Here is a 20,685-nt window from a genome sequence, read left to right on the forward strand (position 1 = left end):
TAATATAGGTAAACTATTTGCACATAATAATTATAATAATAAAATACATGAAAAAAATAATAAATTTACCTACAAAATATAGGAATGTTGTTTGATTAAAAAAAATTAAACAAACGAATCTACAAAATATACGTAAATTAACTTGTATTTTTAAAATCTTTATGTGAGAATATATATTATTGGTAGGTGTGTGCGTGTGTGTGTCTATATATATTATTATTAATATTTATAACATGACGTTTCATGTGGGGTTAATTGCTCATCACGATTGGAGTGAGTTATTATGATAATTTACATGATTAGGATATTTTGTGATAATAGGCCACTTATTTATCCACATGGCAGCTTATTTAATATTTGAGTTAACTCGCATTTCTAACATTAAGTGAGTTTTTGTTTTAAAAAACATTAGTTGCAAAGATCTATTTTTAAAGAGCTCACCCTAAAACAAAATACAACAATTTTTATTAGGTGGCTAGTCTCTATCAACTTTATTTGGCTCAACAACTCAATCAGTTTCACTTTCTTTAATATCTAATAGATTAATTGTTTTAAAAACTAAAGAATTTTCCCCTTCAGCCTTTCTTCGACGGTGTGTACGGTACACCGTCTTGGACTCCGTACACGTAACTGAAATTTGTGATGAGTTTTTCAAATTGATGGCGATGCGAGATTGAAATATTTGATGTGCACTTGCAACGGAAATTCAACCTAAAATGACTTTCAGTGCCCACTATAAGAAAAGAGGGTAATAACTACAAGTCATTGGTAGCACAAAATTTTGGCTCCATTTATGGCTTTCAATATGGATTTGGAGTTGCAAGGCGTGGAAGTTGTTGAATTGCTACGGGTTCGGGTTTAGCCGACGTGACACTATAGCTTCGTTTGGCAGCTCGGACTGTACTGATTATTTTTGTCGGATATGATAAATAGCCACCGGATAGTACTAACTAAATTAGTCGGGTGTTTGGTGTAGTATCGGACTAGTGACCGTATTATTTATACTATGTTTGGTATTATACAAGATAGGAGGAATCAAACTTAAAAAAAAAAAAATTTAAAAAAAGTGAAATCATTTTTTTGTTTCCATATCTCTCCGCACCCCCCCCCCCCAAACACCTTCCCTATCTCTCCCTTCTTCTTCCCTGACTACAGAAGAATCCCAAATAATTGTTCCCCAGCTCTCTCCGCCACACCCCCCATACTCCCTCCCTTTCTCTCCCATATTCTTCTTCCCCGACTAAATAATCTGGGCGTTTTGGTTGGTTTTATTAAGCGGGTGTATACCGTGTTATCCTATCCGACCGGTTAAATTAATCCGGCGCTTATTTAGTACGAGTGAACGCCAAACACCCGAGTCCGTATAACTAATCCTATCCGATCCTTTATCCGATCTGCCAAACAGGGCCTATAGATTTAGATGGTACACAGTGTGGCCCTCTTCAGGATACCTGGAGAATGTGAAGGGCGGCAATATCTTGTCCTTTTAGTTTCAAATCTATGTATGAAAGAATGAAGCTATTTGATTTGTTGTACGTACTTAATTACTTCACTTGGTTTCTGGGGTCATGGTGATTCGGTTAGACCATGATTATTGTACTCCTTATACTAATATGAGTTGAGAGTTTTTGCTCTCACGTGATCTCCATATAACACAAAATTTAGCAATTCTATTAATCTTTGTAATTTTGAGATTCTTGATGAGTACCGAGTTTTTGTTCTCACATGATCTCCACACATTTCTTTGCAATTGGTCATACTTTATTGTAATTTTTTAAATTTAGTTTGCATGGATAATTTTGGAGATAAATATGCATCTGTAACGCCTTTTATTTAAAGAATGGAATGTCATACTTATATACATATATATATATATATGTATATATATAGACACACACACACACATTTTTAACAGTTAACATCCATTTATGTAGGATTCACTTCATAATGTAGTACCGTCTATCTTTTACATAAAACATAAAAGCTCATGTGTATAAAATTTACCCAAATCTAAAACCGTATGGCTGTTGAATTAAAATTATGGCTCGTTTGGATGTGTTTTTAAAATAACTGAAAGCACTTTTAGTAAAAATATTTTGGGAACCAATCTTTAGTAAAAATGCAAGTAAATTCTATAAAAACACTTAAAGTGATTCCTGGAAGAAACACATAACTGGTGCTTCTTGCAGAAAGCACTTAAAATGCTTTTGGAACCCAAATTTTTTCTCTAAAATCGCTTTCAGCTATTTTAAAAGTACATCCAAACGAGCCCTTAACATTTCCTTGTAAAACCGTACTCATCTATTTTCTTCACTATAAATGAATTCTTAGTGATTTTGAATTTGTCTAAATTTTATTCAAGAATAATCTATGAATGATATATTAAATATAGACGGTTTGGATCGTCAATAACCACCATTGGTTTTTCTTAACCAATAATCATCATAACTATCAGTTCAACAATAAAGTGTATATTTCATCTTCCGTTGAAGTAGGCTTACTAGCTCATCAATTTGAGGGTTGAGTCTGATCATATATCGCGAGGTATATCTGGTACACTAGGACGGTGCCAACCCTCTTCATTCTCCAGTTATGAAGTGAACCCTTGTTGCATAAGTATCATATAGTGAATGCATCTTGCTCTTAATTACGATTTAAATAATTGAATTGAAAATTTGTGTTGTCGATTCAGACTCAGCTCGTATGTGGCCCTTGCCAAGTCTATCCATCGTTGAATTTTAGCGTTCACCATTGATGAACAGTATAATATATGGTCCATGCAGATCTTTGTGTGGGCACACTTGCTACAATGAAAAACCTAATGTGATTGGGATTGAATTTCAGGCTTGTATTCTACATGTTACGTCCTGAAAGGATGGGTTGTTGTGAAAAAACCACTAGCTAATCTTTAAAAAAAAAAAAAAAAAAATTCTAGCTACTTTCTAAACCAATACTTTATATAAAGATATATACACAAATATATGTATATGTATACATGAGAACCAGATGTAATTATATCAACTGAGCACAGACATTTTTAGTTTGAAATTTTGTACATCTAAAGCTGGACCAAAACCTTGCATTCATATTGTCATTAAGGGTGTTGGCCTTTGGGAGCTTATAATTATGAGATTCCTTCTCAAAGCAGAAAGTCGTGTCATATGAAAATAATGTTTATGGCTCCTCATCATCACATACTTGACAATTGAATTGCTTGGCAAGTGGGTAAACCCTAGAGTTTCAAACAATCATGATTTTGACATTTAATAAAGCCAAGAAACTTGATGTATCAAATTTTAAAATGAACCTGATCCATTATAATTTTAATACAATGATATTATTTACTGTAGGGGTGAAGAAATATATTGATACCGAATTTGTCATTCACAAGAATTAAAACAAATACTACACCGATCTCAATCATTTAGAAGAACTACTGATAAACTTATAATTTCTTGTACCCAATATACATGTTAATACAAGAAACGAAAACCAATACATATGCAAAGAAGCAAAACTTGTTCAAGCGATTTCTATGTCTATTAAACCAAAAGGGCAATAAATTAACAAGTTGACCGCATAGCGCAGTGGATTAGCGCGTTTGACTTCGGATCAAAAGGTCGTGGGTTCGACTCCCACTGTGGTCGCAATGTTTGCATTTTTATTTTAACATTTTATTCATCCTTTCGGGATCTAATTTACAGTCCATTTTATATTGGGCCGTCCATGAGGATATATATCTTGTCCATTACCAGGTAGGCCCGAAGTTGGCCCGGTTTATGATTTGGGAGCAGTTTGGTGCAACTCTAGCTAATTTTTACATCATATTCTAGGACGAACAATTGAAGTACATCTCTCTCACACTCTTCTCAAATCATATCTACGACTTAACATGCAATTAATATCTCAAATTTCCTTTTAGTTATCATAAATGTGTGTCTTTGGTTTGTCACATTGCTAAGAAATATAAGCTAGTCACTTAAATTTCTTCGACAACATGTCACATGTTGTTACAATACTTATTCTCAATATCCGAGATAAAGTCGTAACTATGGATCATGAGTTTGAATGACCCAAATATGTATGTTTATCTTTTACTAATCTTTCTTTTACTAATCAATCCTGACTCTAAGTCACTGTGATGTGATGAAATAACTTTATAAAACTTAATCAAATTCAAAGGAGAAGGCTAAGGATTATAAGCTATATTAAGCTAGTAATTATGAGGTGTGTTTTCATTGTGACGAAATTCTTGCGCCTCCGAAGTTCATATACTCATACATAATGTTTTACAAATGTAGAGTTGTAGACCCTTAATGCACTAATTAACATAATACCATATTTGACATACCTTGACCTTATTGTCTAGTGGGCACCAAAACTAGTTGACAAAGCCATCACGATGTGCATGAAAATTTAACTAAAGTTACCAACAATTAGAATCTATCGAAAATTCAACACAACTTCCTCAAAAATAGGGATAAGCCCAAATTAAAACACCTAATAGGTCTCCAATCCTCTATTACATGCGTAATAATGTTCAAAGCATATTTTTGGAAATACAAGGTTTACTAATAAAGCCGAGTAGATAACCTGCTTGGTAATAATGTGTCAAAGCTTTGGGCGGATGCCTCAACGTTGAATATGCTCACTATTGTTGCTACTGATTCTGGTGACATAGCGTACAATATCATACACCACCCGTAGCTATTGTAAGCTGGGTAGTAATATAATCATGTTATTACTAAGTAGTTTTGAAGTAATGACAAGCTGACAGCTTGGTTGTATAATCATGTCATTACTATGTAATCTTGAAGCAATGACAAACTGAGTAACTGTATAATCATATCATTGCGGAGTAATGACAAGCTAAAAGCATGGTTGTATAATCATGTCATTGCGCAATAATCTTGACGTAACCACAAGCTGAGAGTATATATGTATAATCATGTCATTACAAAGTAATCTCAACGTAATGACAAGCTGAGAGTATATCTGTATAATGATATAATCATATTATTATGAAGTAATCTCAACATAATGATAAGTTGAAAGTATATACGTATAACCACGTCATTACTAAGTAATCTCGACGTATTTACGAGCTAATAGTATATCATACACTTGTAAGCTAGATGTCATGTTCGTAGAATGGACAAGCTGAATATAAATTCATACACGTGTAAGCTGGATATCATGTCCGTAGTATGGACAAGCTGAAAATATATATTACACGTGTATGATTTATCTTTAGCTTGCACATGTTAATTCTTTATTTTATGTGGTGTATCCACGATAATATCACACAATTTCTTTCGATGGAGAAGGGATATGCCTTCTTATATTTCTACATCTGGGATTTGACTTGTATCATACATGTGTAAGTTGGATGTCATGTTCGTAGCATGGACAAGCTAAATATACTTTATTTATTCTTTGTTACTTTTATTCTTTACTTTATTTATTCTTTGTTACTTTTATTCTTTCCCATATACATATTAATAGATATGTAATTTGTGTCATAATTCACTAATTAATATAGAATTTTTTTTCATATGTGAAACCAACGGGTTATTGAGATTTTTACGAGAAGTATTTTATTGAACAGTTAAATTATTACTAAACAAAGAAGAGTTGAATTATTATATTTCTTGGGTTGTGCTATCTACACACCTCATTTTACTTCTCACACAACCCTTGATAATTTCTGTCCGTTGATCTTCTTCAATTCATCTGATTCGACGGCTGAAAATTAAAAAGGTGTGGGAGAAGTAAAATAGGGTGTATAGATATCACACCCCTATTTCTTAAAAGATGTACTTATAGACTCCCTATTCCTGTTAAGTATATATATACTCACTTAGGTATACTTAGTATAATATAACAATTATATATGAATTATAAGATACCTTTATAACAATACAAGGATAAGGTTAAAATATAAAACAATAAATAACAGGTACAAATATTAAATTGAGGTACCCATTCTATGATTACTCTCAATAGTCTCCCCTCCATTTTTGTGCCTCTAGTGGGCTTAGTATTTCCGGCAATTGCAATGACTTCTTTATTTCTTTACACGTGTATGATTTATATTCAGCTTACACGTGTATAATCATGTCATGACATCGAGCTTACACGTGTATGATTTATATTCAACTTGTCTATTCTATGAACATGACATCTAGCTTACACGTGTATGAATATAAATCATACACAAATCACACACGTGTAAGCCTAAAATATAATCGTACATAATACGATATGTTATTAACTCCTAAAGTCCATTTTCCTGTAAATGTAACTGAAATTATATTTAATCTTATGGCTGTATCTAACTTTTGAGTTAGACTGCCTACGTATTAAACTCAAATCTTGTATTTGCAATGGCTTTTAAAATTCTTCTGAAATTATCTAGCATGAAAGTATAGAGTTCCAAAATTGCAAGACGAATCAATCTAACAACCAGGAATCCAGACCAATTTCAGAAAATCCTAATAATGTAAGGTTCAGGACCAACTCAACGAAACCCAAACCCTAGAATGCGCATAGTCCCCTAATGTTTATTGATTGGGCAGAACCATTCATCTACCACACTGCTATATGGTGCATGCTAATTATTGCACATCATGCATCATACACCAAAACAGCACATTTATAAGCATTACATGTCGATTCTACATATCAACCAAGTATCTTGTTATACCAAGCATAGTACGTGGAATGCTCTTATATACTAGTTTTATTGAAATTCTAATAGAGTCCCTGACTCGTCTAACATACTAGAAATCACACATTATCACTACATTTATCTCTAACACATACTAGTATATAGCGCCAAGTTCAATAGGGCTTTCGTATTATATAATCATTTAATCTACAAAATCAAGGTACAGTGCCTTTTGTATGCAAATCAAGCTGCCCAAGGTGGCACATTGACTGAGTTAGGCCCGCTAGGTTTTATCGGGTCTCTAGTAATGCTAAATTTAATAGGGGTGTGTCCTTGATAATTTCTATCCGTTAATATTCTTCAATTCATCCGATTCAACGGTCGAAAATTGAAAAGGTATGTGAGAAGTAAAATGGGGTGTGTAGATATCACACCCCATTTAATATTCAAAATTTAGAACATGTTGGCTAAGCCTCAAACTTTGGTTAGGGTGATTCCTGTTAAAGTGAACACCAGTAACTATTCCAATCTAAAAGATTTGTACATCAGATTGCTGATCCACAAGTTTTATATTACTTACACAATAACATACTGCATTTTTTTATTGATCCAATGGCCGAATCTTTTCCTACCATAAAGGTCAAATGGAGGTCGTTTACGAAACTAGGCTTAAACAATGGAATTACATGAAAAGAATATCTAAAATGAATTCAGAGCGTCAAACTTACACGGTCGCGTCATTGATCACGTGCTGCTGCACGTGGCGGTTTCTAGCGAACGGAAACTCAGTTTTCCAACTAACTCCATTTTCTACCAAATTTTGCAGGAAGGTAGATCTTAAATAAGGAACAACTTTCATATATATGAGGAAGTCCAATAATAGATGGAAGACAGTCAATTTCGCCGGTAAAGGCGATGGGTGTCCAAAACTGCTGAAGCTCACCGCGCCACCTTCGGAGGTCCAATGAAAGTGAAACTAGTCGAGTTTTACTTTTGGAGTGATGGGCTACAAAGCCCGGGTGGTCACATAGGTCGCCGCTTTTTGGATTAGCAAAAAAAAAGGTAAGATCGCTGGTACCCGTCGAACTTCGTGGCCAGCACTACCACGTACGGTGATTCAAGAGGTGGTTCTTAAGTGGGTTTTGTTCGTCGGAACGAAAGAATTCTAATAGTGGTGGTGGTGACAATTTTCTTTAGAAATCGACCGGAAAACGTGCTTGAAAATGGTTGAACGAACTGGGGTCAGTTCGCGGGTCAATGGGGGAATTTGGGTCGGGTATTCGGGTTGGTTTTCCAAAATTGGAAAGGCTGCTTCAACTTACGGGGGATTGCTATATATAGAAGGTCCAAAAGACCAATTTGTTCTTCTTTTGCTCACTTGTTTCTCCTTTGTTACAAATCTGTTTTACAAACGGTTTCACATACGCGTTTGTGTAATCGAACTCTATCCAACTATTACAAAAGTGACCCCAAAAGATTTATGTAATTTTATTGGCGAATTGCTCAAACTTTAACTAACTTGAAAATTCATAATTTCCGCATTCGAATTCTGAAAATCCATTTAGCTTGTATTCACACGTTCATGATGACGAATACCACACAAATATGTTAAAATAATTCACCATACATATTATGACACAATATTCAACACTTTCTCTTCTAGAGGATTTTTGGTCATTTTAGGCATATAAGAATAAAATAGAATAATTATTGAAATGGATCGTAACAATATTATTACAACATGTTTAATAATTTGTGTGTCATCGTATTATAATTTGAATAAATTAATAAAACCATATAGTTACTTACGTTATATAATTTGCATCACTCTTGTACCCACACAATAATATTTTCAAAATATAGTAATTTTTTTTTTGGTCAAATCAAAATATAATAATTAATTCACTAATTTATGGTAACATGGTAATACTAACTCGCACAGTATTACAATTTAGAGTAACTGCCGATCTCTTCTCTGAACTTTCACTTAGCTTTTTATTTTTCCTCTAAACCTTATAATTGGAAAGGACTTAAACTAATTTTTTTCTGGCCAATTTCCCCTTACCGTTAGTTTTCCATATTCCATTCAAATTAACGTTAACTTTTATCACATGCACACTACGTGATTCTCATTTGAGAAAAAAAGTGTCATTTCGCTAGACATTTAGACATAAAAACTATAAAATGATAGAATCACACAAATTTGCATAGGTTGACATTCTAGAAATCTATGGTTTTTAATTATTTTAAAGAACAAAGTGATCGAAGTACTCTCACATGTTGTGCACATGCTTCTAACAGGGGAAATTGGCCAAACAAATTAGTTTAAGTCCTTAATTTTTCAATTGAAAAGTTTAAGGGGGAAATCAAAAATTAAGTGAAAGTTCAGGGGAGAAATCACAGTTTCCTCTTACAATTTACACTCACGTAATGTTATAGTCGTGCTCATACTTGCACAAAATAGTATTTGTTATACAAAAATACTATTCTTATTATTTATTTGTACTACCTTTTTAATAAATAATATAAATAATGCCACAGATAGTAAGTGTATTACTTCACTGCTCATTTTTCAAAACATAGCGAAGCTATAAGCTAACTCATGCCCTTTATCGTAGCATAATTTCCCACACACCAACTGCCACCCGCGCGCTTCATCATCAAATCTGGGTCCAATCAAAATGCAAATCCCTTCCTAATTACTCAAAGCAACCCCCAACATTCGAGCGTATTCCATCGCCATCACCATAACCATAACCACCTCTCAGAAACAGACCTATCACCTTCCTGGCCCAAATACCAAAACACACACACACACACGCAGTCCCCAACTAATCCTTTTCACCTGGACCAGAAAGTCTCTGTCTTTCTCCCCAGACCCAGAAAACCAGAAGAGACAGAAAAAATCTCAATCCCCAATTCCCTAAATTGTAATGATGAAGCAACTGCACAAGCAATCGAGCGTGAACCACCGGCGGGACGAAGAGACCCCATCGACCCTAAGCTCTCCCTACTCCCCCAAAGCTCTCAAGCACCCCCGATCGCTCCCCAGATCCATCAACTACCTCTTCAAGGAGCAGCGCCTCCTCTTCATCCTCGTCGGCATTCTCATCGGTTCCACCTTCTTCATCCTCCAGCCCACCCTCTCCCGCCTTGGCCCCTCCGATCCCAACTCCGCCATCAACACCGTCTCCAGATCCTTCTCCACCGCCCACAACCTCGTCTCCAAGCCCACTCATGCCAAGGTCGGTCGCGTCCCTGTTGCCCTCGGCAAGCGGAGGCTACGCATCGTCGTCACCGGCGGAGCTGGGTTCGTCGGGTCCCACCTCGTTGACAAGCTCCTTGACAGAGGTAATGATGTGATTGTGATTGATAATTTCTTCACTGGGAGGAAGAACAATCTGGTGCATCATTTCGGGAACCCGAGGTTCGAGCTCATTCGGCACGACGTCGTCGAGCCGGTTCTGTTGGAGGTGGATCAGATCTACCATTTGGCTTGCCCTGCCTCCCCTGTTCATTACAAGTATAACCCAGTCAAGACAATTATATCCGTTTCAACTAGTTATGCTTTTATCGTAGTTTTTATTGAATTTTGGCATTTGGGTTGTTGTTGTTTGCTTGATTTTTTGTGTTGAATTCTGAAATTTCGGGTTTTGAGGTCCTTGACTGTGATTACAAGACCAATGTGATGGGTACCCTTAATATGCTGGGACTTGCCAAGCGAATTGGGGCACGGTTTTTGCTTACTAGTACCAGTGAGGTTTATGGCGACCCGCTGGAGCATCCTCAGAAGGAGACTTACTGGGGAAATGTGAATCCTATAGGTGTGTTGTTAGTTTCTTTTTGTATGTTAGATGTTTGCGTCCACAATGGATTTCTGTTGCTTAATATGTTTATGCACATGTGTGGTTGGAAAGAGTAGGTGAGAGGAGCTGTTACGATGAAGGAAAGAGGACAGCAGAGACATTGGCAATGGATTATCATCGAGGTGCAGATGTTGAGGTAACTGAAATTATGGTTCTGATGTTTACCTGTAAATGAGCTGTTTTGAAATCCATTACTTGGTGCCTGGATTGTTAGGCATGCAGATGTAGAATGTTAATGTCATTCTTTTACATTTGAGTAGGATTATGTTGAAATTTTGTATTGATATCTCCGATCTGGTATTCCATAACCTGTTTATTCTTGAGAAACTGCATGCCTTTTCACTTTAGTGGTACCCGCCCGCCATTTCCCTCCTTGCATTGGGAGCTTTTATAGTGAAATTCGACTTTGGGTGACCTTGTTTGTTCTTTTAATTCATTCCACATATTCTACTTTATACATATTCTTTCCCTTTGAAAACTATTCTGTTCTATACTTTAATTGTCATTATAAATGTTGATTCGGTGGACTTACGCATTAGGATTTTGTAAAATTAAGGGTTGCAACTTGCAAGTAGTCAAGTGTTGCTTGGGCTTTCCTTTTACGGTATCTTGAACTATATGATAATGCCAACTTGAACCCTAGCCAAGTAAATTTTGTTATATGGGTTTTTTTCCATGTATGGGTTGTTTGATGCAAATTTTCACCCTGCACCAGTTTCAATTTTAATTTATCCTTGAGTGAAGCATACAAGTCATCTTCCATTTCTAAACCTTTTCTCTCATCCAAATCCTTTTGAAATCCTTTTCTATCATGCAGAAGTTTTAACTAATGTGGCTAAAAGTAAGGTAGGATATTCATCGACTTATTTTCCACAATTGACTTGTCAAACTCATATAAAGATTTCTGTTTTCAGGTGCGTATTGCTCGAATTTTCAACACTTATGGGCCGCGTATGTGTTTAGATGATGGGCGTGTGGTTAGCAATTTTGTTGCTCAGGTTAATACAACCCTTTTCTTTTAAAGTGATTTTGAAATTTGTTCAATGAAATAACTCATGAGGACTAAATGTTTTGCAATGTGATTCTCATTGTTTTATTAACTACCTTGGCTGCCTGTGCAGGCTATCCGCAAACAACCATTGACTGTGTACGGTGATGGTAAACAAACACGAAGCTTCCAATATGTCTCTGATTTGGTATGCCAGACTTTTTGTATTGTTATATAGTTCTTTCCTTGCAACTTTTGCACATGCCGCGTTACTTATGCATATTCTTCATGTTTGCCACATTTTATTTTTGTACTTAGAAACATGTACATTGTATGGCTGAAACAATAGATCTCATGATCACCAGGCAATTCTAGAAGCAGTTAAAGTTTCGGACATGATCTGAATTCTGAAGGCTTGCAAAGCTTTAATATCCATTTTGTCTGACTTTGAATCCTAAGGGCAGTGAATAAATTAGCGAAATGATGTGATGGATGGGTCTTATAAAACACTTCTTACAATGACAGGTCAATGGACTGATGGCATTGATGGATGGAGAACATGTGGGACCTTTCAACCTGGGTAATCCAGGGGAGTTCACTATGCTAGAGCTTGCCGAGGTTTGTCTTAATCGTGTTTCCATAGTTTTAATGTATTTTAGACACTCCATTTAGACATAGAAATGCCATATGATATTAAGATGCTTGGGAGGTAATTCTTATAAAGCACTTTTAGCATTTTGCTTTCTTTTATGTTTGTTTGTTACAATATTTGGTATTCTCAAGTAATTTTTATGCTCGCAACAGAGTGATTGTACGATGACATTCTCAATTTTCTGTTTTTCCTGATGAACAGGTTGTCAAAGAAACAATTGATTCTAGTGCGACCATAGAATTCAGACCAAACACTGCTGATGATCCACACAAGAGGAAGCCCGATATTAGCAAAGCCAAGGAGTTATTGAACTGGGAGCCGAAAGTCTCACTGAGGGAAGGACTGCCCCTAATGGTGAGTGATTTCCAGAATCGCATTCTAAATGAAGATGAAGGAAAAGGGATTAACTAAGAATGAGGAGAACCGGTATGTATAGTGTGAAGCATGACTGTATCAAATCGATTCGTTTATTATTGTCATCCTCAGTTCACATTACCTGGCAATTCAAGCAAAATGCCACTGTAGGAAATGTATCTGTTTAACGGCCGTGCTTGATCAGCAGAGAGTCTACAGTCACTAGATTTAGATGAATTTTTTTACAACATTTTCTGGCACACATTGTGTTGGTGGAAGGATGTATCTTCTTTTATTCTTTTTGACATTTTTTTTGGTATCTTGAAACGAAAGTTGATTCTCCTTGCAGAAAATTCTAATACTGATAAGAGGTGGTAGTCTGAATTCTTTTTGACATTTTTAAAACTAAACTAGAACGAAGAAAATGAAACGGCTTCGCCTCGACCGCCCTTTCTAGGTACGTGCTTCCCCCTCTCTTGTCATCACCGCGAACCCCTTCCTCTGTTCCTCTCAACTTGGTCGAAGCTTTAAAGATGATAGGGAGGGGTTGACCGGAATTGAGGAAAATGGGTCATCGGAGTGGGGAAGACGGAGACTTGCTGGCTCCTCAGTCCTCCCTCGATTTTTCCATTTAAGGTTTGCGTTTAGTATATTTGTCAAATGTTGTGGGTGTGTAGAAGGAATATCATAACATTAGAGTGCCTATAAATCACTCCAAGTCATATTGTACTGTCACCTTGGGCAGCAAATCGACCAACATATCAAGTCCATGCTCGCCACTGATGTCTGGCATTGGCTTCGGTTTGTGCCGCACTAACAAGAGATTCTGTTGTGTCACTGGATCTGTAGAGCTGTTCTATTTGTCTTTCTGATCACATAACGAGATGTATAGGCATAGAGAAGTATTCATCCAGTGACTCAAATTTCTCCAAGTTACAAGTGCTTTTGGTGAGATAACATTTGGTATGAAGGTAAAGAATGATAACTATCTTACTTGCTTAGCAAGAATGACAAAAATCCATCAAACTTCAGATAATTTTTATATACAAGAAAATCGCTTTAAATTTTAATCCCAAACCCTTTGTTCTGCCGACTAAAATCCAATGAAGTTTTGTTTTGTTTTGTTTTTTGTTTTTTTGGCCTTTTTCTTCCATTTGAAATCTTGGTAGGTAAAAGTTTGGAACTTGGGATCAAATTCCATGTCATATTGCCATGCATGGTTTGCACAGAGTCCCTTCCTGGGACCATCTCATCTAAGGCACGAAAAAGCTGCCCTCTCACTTACAGAACGCATTTATAATTTTCTAGTAAAGTTTTGACCAAACTTTAAAGCAAAAAAGAAGAAAGCTTACCTTCTAAACAACCCCACCATTTTCCACCTCCATGCAAGTCCAATTGAAGTTCTAGACTAAGTCAAAAAACAAAAGACATGGGATTACCAAGTTCATTGCTTTTCATTAACATGTGTTTAATGCATTATTGGACCGGGACATTGCTAATAAACTCGTTTTATGTAAGCTACTCTTCTAAACTACGACTTACGAGAAATCTTTGAATTGAGAAGATCCGTCACGACCTGAGATGAAGAGAAATGTCTATCTATTTTATTTGGACTTGCATGGAAAGGATTCACCGCTACGTGATGTCTTCATCCAGTAACACATTGACATGTATATTGATTATTAGACCGAGTGCCATGATAACTATGAACTCGTTTAACGTAAGTTGCTCTCTTAAACTACGGCTTACAACGAAAGAGACTAAACTTGATTGCATAAAAGCAGACACATTGTCTTAACCAATTGATTTAAGTTACGTATGGCAAAGTGATTGGAGAGAGGGAGAGACACTTAATCAAGAATATCAGACAGCAGGAAAAATAAATAAATATATTTAAAAAAAAGGATGGAAACGTTTGGAATTGGGAGTCTGAATTGGTGAAAGTGGAGAGTAGGCAGGGAATATAAAGGAAGAAAAGGAAAGGAGTTAATGAGTGATGGTAGCCATTTATATAAGCATCTGATTCCACAACCCTTGACGAGTAGAAATATCTCTCACAGTGAGAACTCTGTGTCTCATCCATCCATAGAAAAGAAAGCAAAATTCCAAATGGTTTTCCCTTCTTCTTTTTCTTTATTTATTCCATTTATATGCTGGCAACATTTATTCCATAGGAATCTAAATAATTGCATGATAAATATCATCTGGAAAGCTTTCCTTTCATATCTTTGTTCCATTGCTGGTATGCTTGGCTTCTTAAGAACGTTTTTGTAGGACCTTCTTCTTGTTCTTTAATTCTTCAAATCCTTATATTTTTCTTTTCAATTTTAATTATAATATGATTGTTTAAGACAAGCGATACGAGAGAAGTGGAATTAAACTCGTAATCTCAATTTTACTTGTAACCTCATTTGCAAAGGGAAATGGTTTTAGTTAAGTGAGCTACAAAATCTTGCAATTTCAAAAGGTTTTTTTAGTCAAAATGGTTCCTGAGATTTTCATAACACATAACTTTGACTCCTGAGATTTAAAATCAATAGAAGTGGTTCCTAAAATTGTCCACCATCCATTATTTTGATCATTCCATTAAAAAACTCCGTTAAGTGGTCCCTAAGCATTTTAATGGAAGGACTAAAATGATGGATGGTGGACAATCTTAGAGACCAAAGTTATGTGTTAGGCAAATCTCAGGGACCAAAATTATGTGTTATGCAAATCTCAAGGACTAAAGTTATGTGTTACACCCTCAAATTAACGGAGTTTTTTAACGGAATGATCAAAATAATGGATAGTGGACAATCTTAGAGGCCACTTCTATTGATTTTAAATATCAGGGACCAAAGTTATGTGTTATGCAAATCTCAAGGACCATTTTGACTAAAAAGTTTAATATGATTTGAACTCACGACATGTACTAAGTTGCTATGAGTGTGACTGCCTCGCCACGCGTTATAACATGAAGTGCAACATGATTGATATATCACGGATTTGAAATACAATCTTAATAAGAAGATATGCAAGTTTTATAACTTAAGTGAATTTATAACATAAAATTAAGAGTCACGCTGAAACTGAGGAAGCCGTTGGTCTGTTTCTTCTGATTTTTTGTTTGTTTCATTTCAAAGACTAATCTCATGGGGACAAGTTGCTGCCAAGCGTGTGAAGAAGTAGTGAATATAAATTTATTGGGCATGTATGCCCCAGGCCAACAGTTTATCAGACTATACAATAAATTAGGATTTGCAGGATACAATTTCTTTCACTTTCCAATGTTATATAAACCTTAAGGTTAAAGCATCCAAAGAAAACTGTCACGGGTCCTCCACTCTTCTCCAAGCCAAAATTAGGATATTTAGCTCTGTAAGTACACCATCAAATGCTCTAATTAATTATGTATTTTTATTGGTCCTAGTGCACCATCTGCAATATCTGATGCTCTCCTGATGCAATTCCTTAATTACTTGAAAGAAAAACATGATACCAAATGAAGGAATACCAAAAAGATAACAGTATTTCAAAATACGAGTTATACAACTACCTATGTAATGGCACACCGACACTCATAAATTACTTCATCTAATTGCAGAGAGACTAACTCGAAATGGAGTCGGAGAAGAACGAGAGACCATTTAGTTTAAAGAACTGCCTGTTGATCGTCGACTTGTTATTAGAGGATGTAAATTTGTTTGTATTTTGGTGCGGACACTCACTCTTTTTGTTCCTGTTCATTTTTACCTCCATTAATGAACGTCATACTCTACTTCAGAAAAAATAAAAAATAAATAAACAACTGTACCGCAAATTATAGATTCATCAATTAGCTTGCTTTTTATCTCGCAACGATTGTTACCAAGGGGAAGAAATCTCAAGTTCGATCCAGTTTTAGACATTTTAGTGTCTTTAATATTTAATTACAACTGACACATTGTAGTGAGAAAGTGTTGCTGTATTCTGTAGATATCCCATCGGAGAAAACCAAAATTGAGTTTGAGGTGGATTTGTGAAAATTGAGTGGATACTTTTGTCTTGAAAATTTTAAGGATATATGACTCACTTTTATGTCGAAATTGCATGTGTCTTCCTCTAAAAATAATAATGAGACAATGCATAAATTTATGACTTATAATACAATTGGTAAATGGTAACACATGCATGGAAAGGAAATAAAACTAGGCACTTACTACACATCATTTTCATCCATTGAATCCGCAGATAGCTTAGCTGTATATCATAAAGGATGCTTCTACTACTTTTTTGCTTTCCTTCCTCCCCTCAATTTTTTTTTTTTTTTTTTTCTTCTTAACCAGAGTCTCAGCACCAAGTCCTCCTTGTACTGCCCCATGATATGTGGGAGTTTCATTTCATTTTTTGGTATTGGAATAGTCTAATTTAATATTGGCACTATATGAAAGTGATTTTTGCACTCTTTTTCATTTTTCCTCCAACTCTAATTCTTATTCTAACAGTAATAAATTTGAATAGATTAAAATAGACAAAAGCAAAGAGACGAGTAGTGCGAAGTTAAAACTACCGAAAGGGCGAAAATCACTTTGTGAAAAACTTTCAACATTATCTTTCCGGTGTATCATACAATTAAATCAGTTTTCTTACCAAAAAATCATATTTTTTTTATAACTTGCTTGGAATCTACAACCATATTATGTTTCTTCAATCTCCTTTATCTCCAAGAGGAAGCTTCAAGCTCAAAAGCAGAAATTAAACTACCGGCCATCTTTCTAAACCTCCTCCCTCTCTCTCTCTCTCTCTCTCTCTCTCTCTCTCTCTCTCTCTCTCTGTTTCTCTCTCGCTCCTCCTTTTATGCAGATTCTCTAAACCACTAGCTCCCACTCTGTGTTATCAATATCAAATATGAAGATGAAAGGCATAGACATCTTCTGTGCATCCCAAGCTTCAACAGCCATATGCATGAGCATGGAGAATCAAGCATCCTCCTCTTCCTCCTCCGTCATTCAACTCGGTGGCCGAGCCCTCGACCGCCACAACCCCATCATCCAAGATGCAAGAAGAAGCACAAGCTCCAGAACCCTTCCCATTGCTCCATGCTCTTCCCAATCTCCCATCAACCCCAAAGCCTACCACCAACTCCCAAAGAGCAAGAAAAAAAACTCCTCCTCATCACCAAGACCAAGCACTGATCATAAAAACAAGAAAAAGAGCTCCGCAAAAGAAAACGACCAGAAGAGGAAGAGTAGTAATCTTTTACAAGGAAAGTTGGATGAAAATGTGAAGAAGTTTTCTTCTGTTCTAAGTGAGAGTGTTGTTGTGAGGAAGAGCTCTGCAAACCCTACTGATCTCATCACTCCTCCTGGCTCCACCAGATACCTTTTGAGTGATACTGTGATCTTTGATGGGTTATCCGATTACGATCCGGTTTCGGCATTGGTTCCAGTTGGGCAGAAAAAGAGCCAAAATGCAGTAAAAATACTCAAAGAAAATGAATCTACCACTTCTCCAATTATCTCTTCCTCATCTCTGACAAAAGACTCACAACCACCGCCGCTGCCGTCGCCCCCTTCCAACCAGGTATGTCCAAATTCTTCTGTTTTTTCTTGCTCAAATTGTTAGTTTATATGCACAGAAGTAACGCTAAACAATGTTGATGGTTCCAAATTTGGTTTAAATTGTCAAGAGTGTGAATCCCAGGTCGAGGAATAATCAAAGCCTTGAGTAATTATTTTAATGATTACTTGTGATAATGATTTTCTTTTGCAGGTTGTTGTATTGATGGTGTCTCTCCACTGCAAAGGGTGTGTAGGAAAACTGAGAAAACATCTATCCAGAATGGAAGGTAATTGCTTTTTTACCATTTTGTAATTTGTTTAAATCCTTAAAGCTGAAAACCTTTTTACTAGATTGTGTTATTCAAAGAAGTGATTTCCACCATTTCTTTTTTTCTCATGCACATTGGTGTTTATTTTTGCGTTTAAATTGAATAAACTATAAGAAAATTAAGAGACAACAATAAATAAAGGTGTGCAGAAACGAGAAAAGGTTGTGCGGAAATCAATTCCATTTCTCAACTGTAATAAGAGCTCATTCAGTGAATTTAACATCCACTTATGGCAATTTTAGTTTTACCAATGAATATATAAACTCAAAGTTAATTGTTGTGAATTATGTTGGCAGGGGTGACATCATTCAACATAGACTTCGCAGCAAAGAAGGTGACAGTCACTGGAGATGTAACCCCATTGAGTGTCCTTGCCAGTGTCTCAAAGGTGAAGAACGCTCAGTTTTGGCCTACTGTGTCATCAGCATCACCTGCCTCTCCACCTTGTCCTACCAAACTAGAGGCCAAGAAAGAATTTAACAGGTAACTGAAGAGAGAGAAAGCAGGAGAGAGGAGGGAAAAAAAAACCAAAAACTGGGAAGTTTCTTTAGATGTATGGTTTGGATGTGAATTTTATCAATTATTAGTTAAAATTTATTCTTAGTGTAAATGCACTGTTAACATGAGTGAGTGGAGGAACCAGATTCTGTATTGCTTGGCAGGAACTAGCTAGGAAGAAGTTGAGCGAGTAGTAGAAGAATCAAGAATAGAACTCATCTTATCATATGCGTCGCTTTTAGTTGGGGACCTTTGCTTTCTCTACTCTTATAAGAAAAGGTGGTGCCTTTTGGAGGAGAACTTTCTTAAAAATAGAGAGATTTTTCAATGTGACTAAAATATGGAATGGTACACTATATGTTATTGTACAAATGGAAGGATATGTGTATTAAAAAGTTAATAGCTTAAAAAATAAATTTTCTCACCACTTATATTAAAATACATAGTGTACCACCCGTGTTCCGGTCATAATGAAAAATTTATCCTTACAACTAGAATGCTATTAAAATCATATGCAAATCAATTAGCAATCATGTATTGTCATGCGAAATTTAAAATGCATAAAAATACGTGATTAATTTGAGATACAAATATAACAGCATTCTAGGTAAATTTCTCTTGTTCTCTTTAAGAGTACCCAAGAAATTAAAAGCTTGCTTAGATCATCTCCAAAGGAGATATCAAATCCTAAGTGGAATGTCATATAATCAAATTTGAAGGTAGGAGTAAGTTCCAACAGATATGTCAATCCTACGTGGATTGACATATAAGTTTTCATATGTCAACTTTGACATATAAGCAAAGATGATGTCAAATAATTTTTAATTATTTTATTGCGTGGATTCCATTAATGCACTAATTAAAAATCTTGAAATTTATTTTAATTAATTTCTTTTAAAAATAAGTCCTACAAATATTATATATAACAAAAAAACACGTTGGTTGAAAAAAGAAAAAATTTAATATTACTACATCAGTCATCAAATTAACATTTGATATTTTTCTTTGGATGGGAGATGCTCTTAGCTATCTATGGCCCCCATTCTATTTTATTTTACAAGTCCCCATGTTTTTGTTTAATTTGTGCTTCGTAAAAGCTATTTTATTTCGTCTTCTTTTTTACCATAGTTTATGCTAAGTTAAACGGTGCTTGGGAAACTGTAAAATCCTGAGTGTTGGGTTGCTGGCTCAAGGGCCATATTTTTGGGTTCTTGGTGTTTCGGATTAGAATGTGACATCCGCAGCCAGTAACACCAACTACTCGTCTCTTTTTAGAATGTCATTTGGAAGCTGTAAAGATAAGTAATCTGTTAAAAATAATAAATAAGATGAAAGTTTTAGGTAGTGGAGGGTTTGGAACAGTGTCGTAGCAGCTGCACAGAGCCCTCCATCTACAAGGGGACCCCAACTTTTAATTATATATATTTCAGTTCCATACATTCAAAAAAATTTATATATATGCATATAACTAATTAAGTACAAATTCGAAAAATTTCCTAAGTTATTTTATGTTTCGGACAATACTGGATTTTTTTATATACCATCTTATTTCTTGGTTAAAAATTTTCATTTCTTTGACATATACTTTTCTTAAAATTCTTCTATATTTGTTGTTCAGCAGACGATATTGTATTACAAAGTTGACTTTCATATTATATTTCGTACTCATACATGTACCATAGAGGAAATTTTTTTTTTTTAAATACCCAAAAAAAAAAAGGTCATGTACATGAAAGGGCCTCAATTTAATTTTCACACACGGCCCTTGAAATCTTAGAGGCACCCCTGGTTTTAGGATGGATACTA

General features: G+C 35.5%; 2 protein-coding genes and 1 non-coding gene across 3 annotated transcripts; all 3 read left to right on the forward strand.

Annotated features, from left to right (window-relative positions):
• The first annotated feature begins 3,573 nt into the window (after nt 1-3,573).
• Nucleotides 3,574-3,647, forward strand: TRNAR-UCG (transfer RNA arginine (anticodon UCG)). Its single transcript has one exon. It is a non-coding gene; the product is annotated as a tRNA-Arg (tRNA).
• Nucleotides 3,648-9,225: 5,578 nt separating this feature from the next.
• Nucleotides 9,226-12,883, forward strand: LOC137722550 (UDP-glucuronic acid decarboxylase 1). Its single transcript, XM_088692599.1, has 7 exons — nt 9,226-10,215; nt 10,347-10,494; nt 10,593-10,672; nt 11,451-11,534; nt 11,658-11,732; nt 12,050-12,142; nt 12,378-12,883. Exons 1-7 carry the CDS (start codon nt 9,604-9,606, stop codon nt 12,585-12,587), a joined length of 1,302 nt encoding a protein of 433 aa, XP_088548725.1. The 5' UTR covers nt 9,226-9,603; the 3' UTR covers nt 12,588-12,883.
• Nucleotides 12,884-16,725: 3,842 nt separating this feature from the next.
• On the forward strand, nt 16,726-19,179 carry LOC137723443 (protein SODIUM POTASSIUM ROOT DEFECTIVE 2). The gene is made up of 3 exons (XM_068462640.2): nt 16,726-18,074; nt 18,264-18,339; nt 18,678-19,179. The coding sequence occupies exons 1-3, from the start codon at nt 17,400-17,402 to the stop codon at nt 18,866-18,868; spliced, it is 942 nt and encodes a 313-aa protein (XP_068318741.2). The 5' UTR covers nt 16,726-17,399; the 3' UTR covers nt 18,869-19,179.
• The last annotated feature ends 1,506 nt before the right edge of the window (nt 19,180-20,685 follow it).

Source organism: Pyrus communis, chromosome 4, assembly GCF_041283825.1.
Source record: "Pyrus communis isolate YQ-2024b chromosome 4, ASM4128382v1, whole genome shotgun sequence".
In the NCBI taxonomy this organism is placed as follows: domain Eukaryota; kingdom Viridiplantae; phylum Streptophyta; class Magnoliopsida; order Rosales; family Rosaceae; genus Pyrus; species Pyrus communis.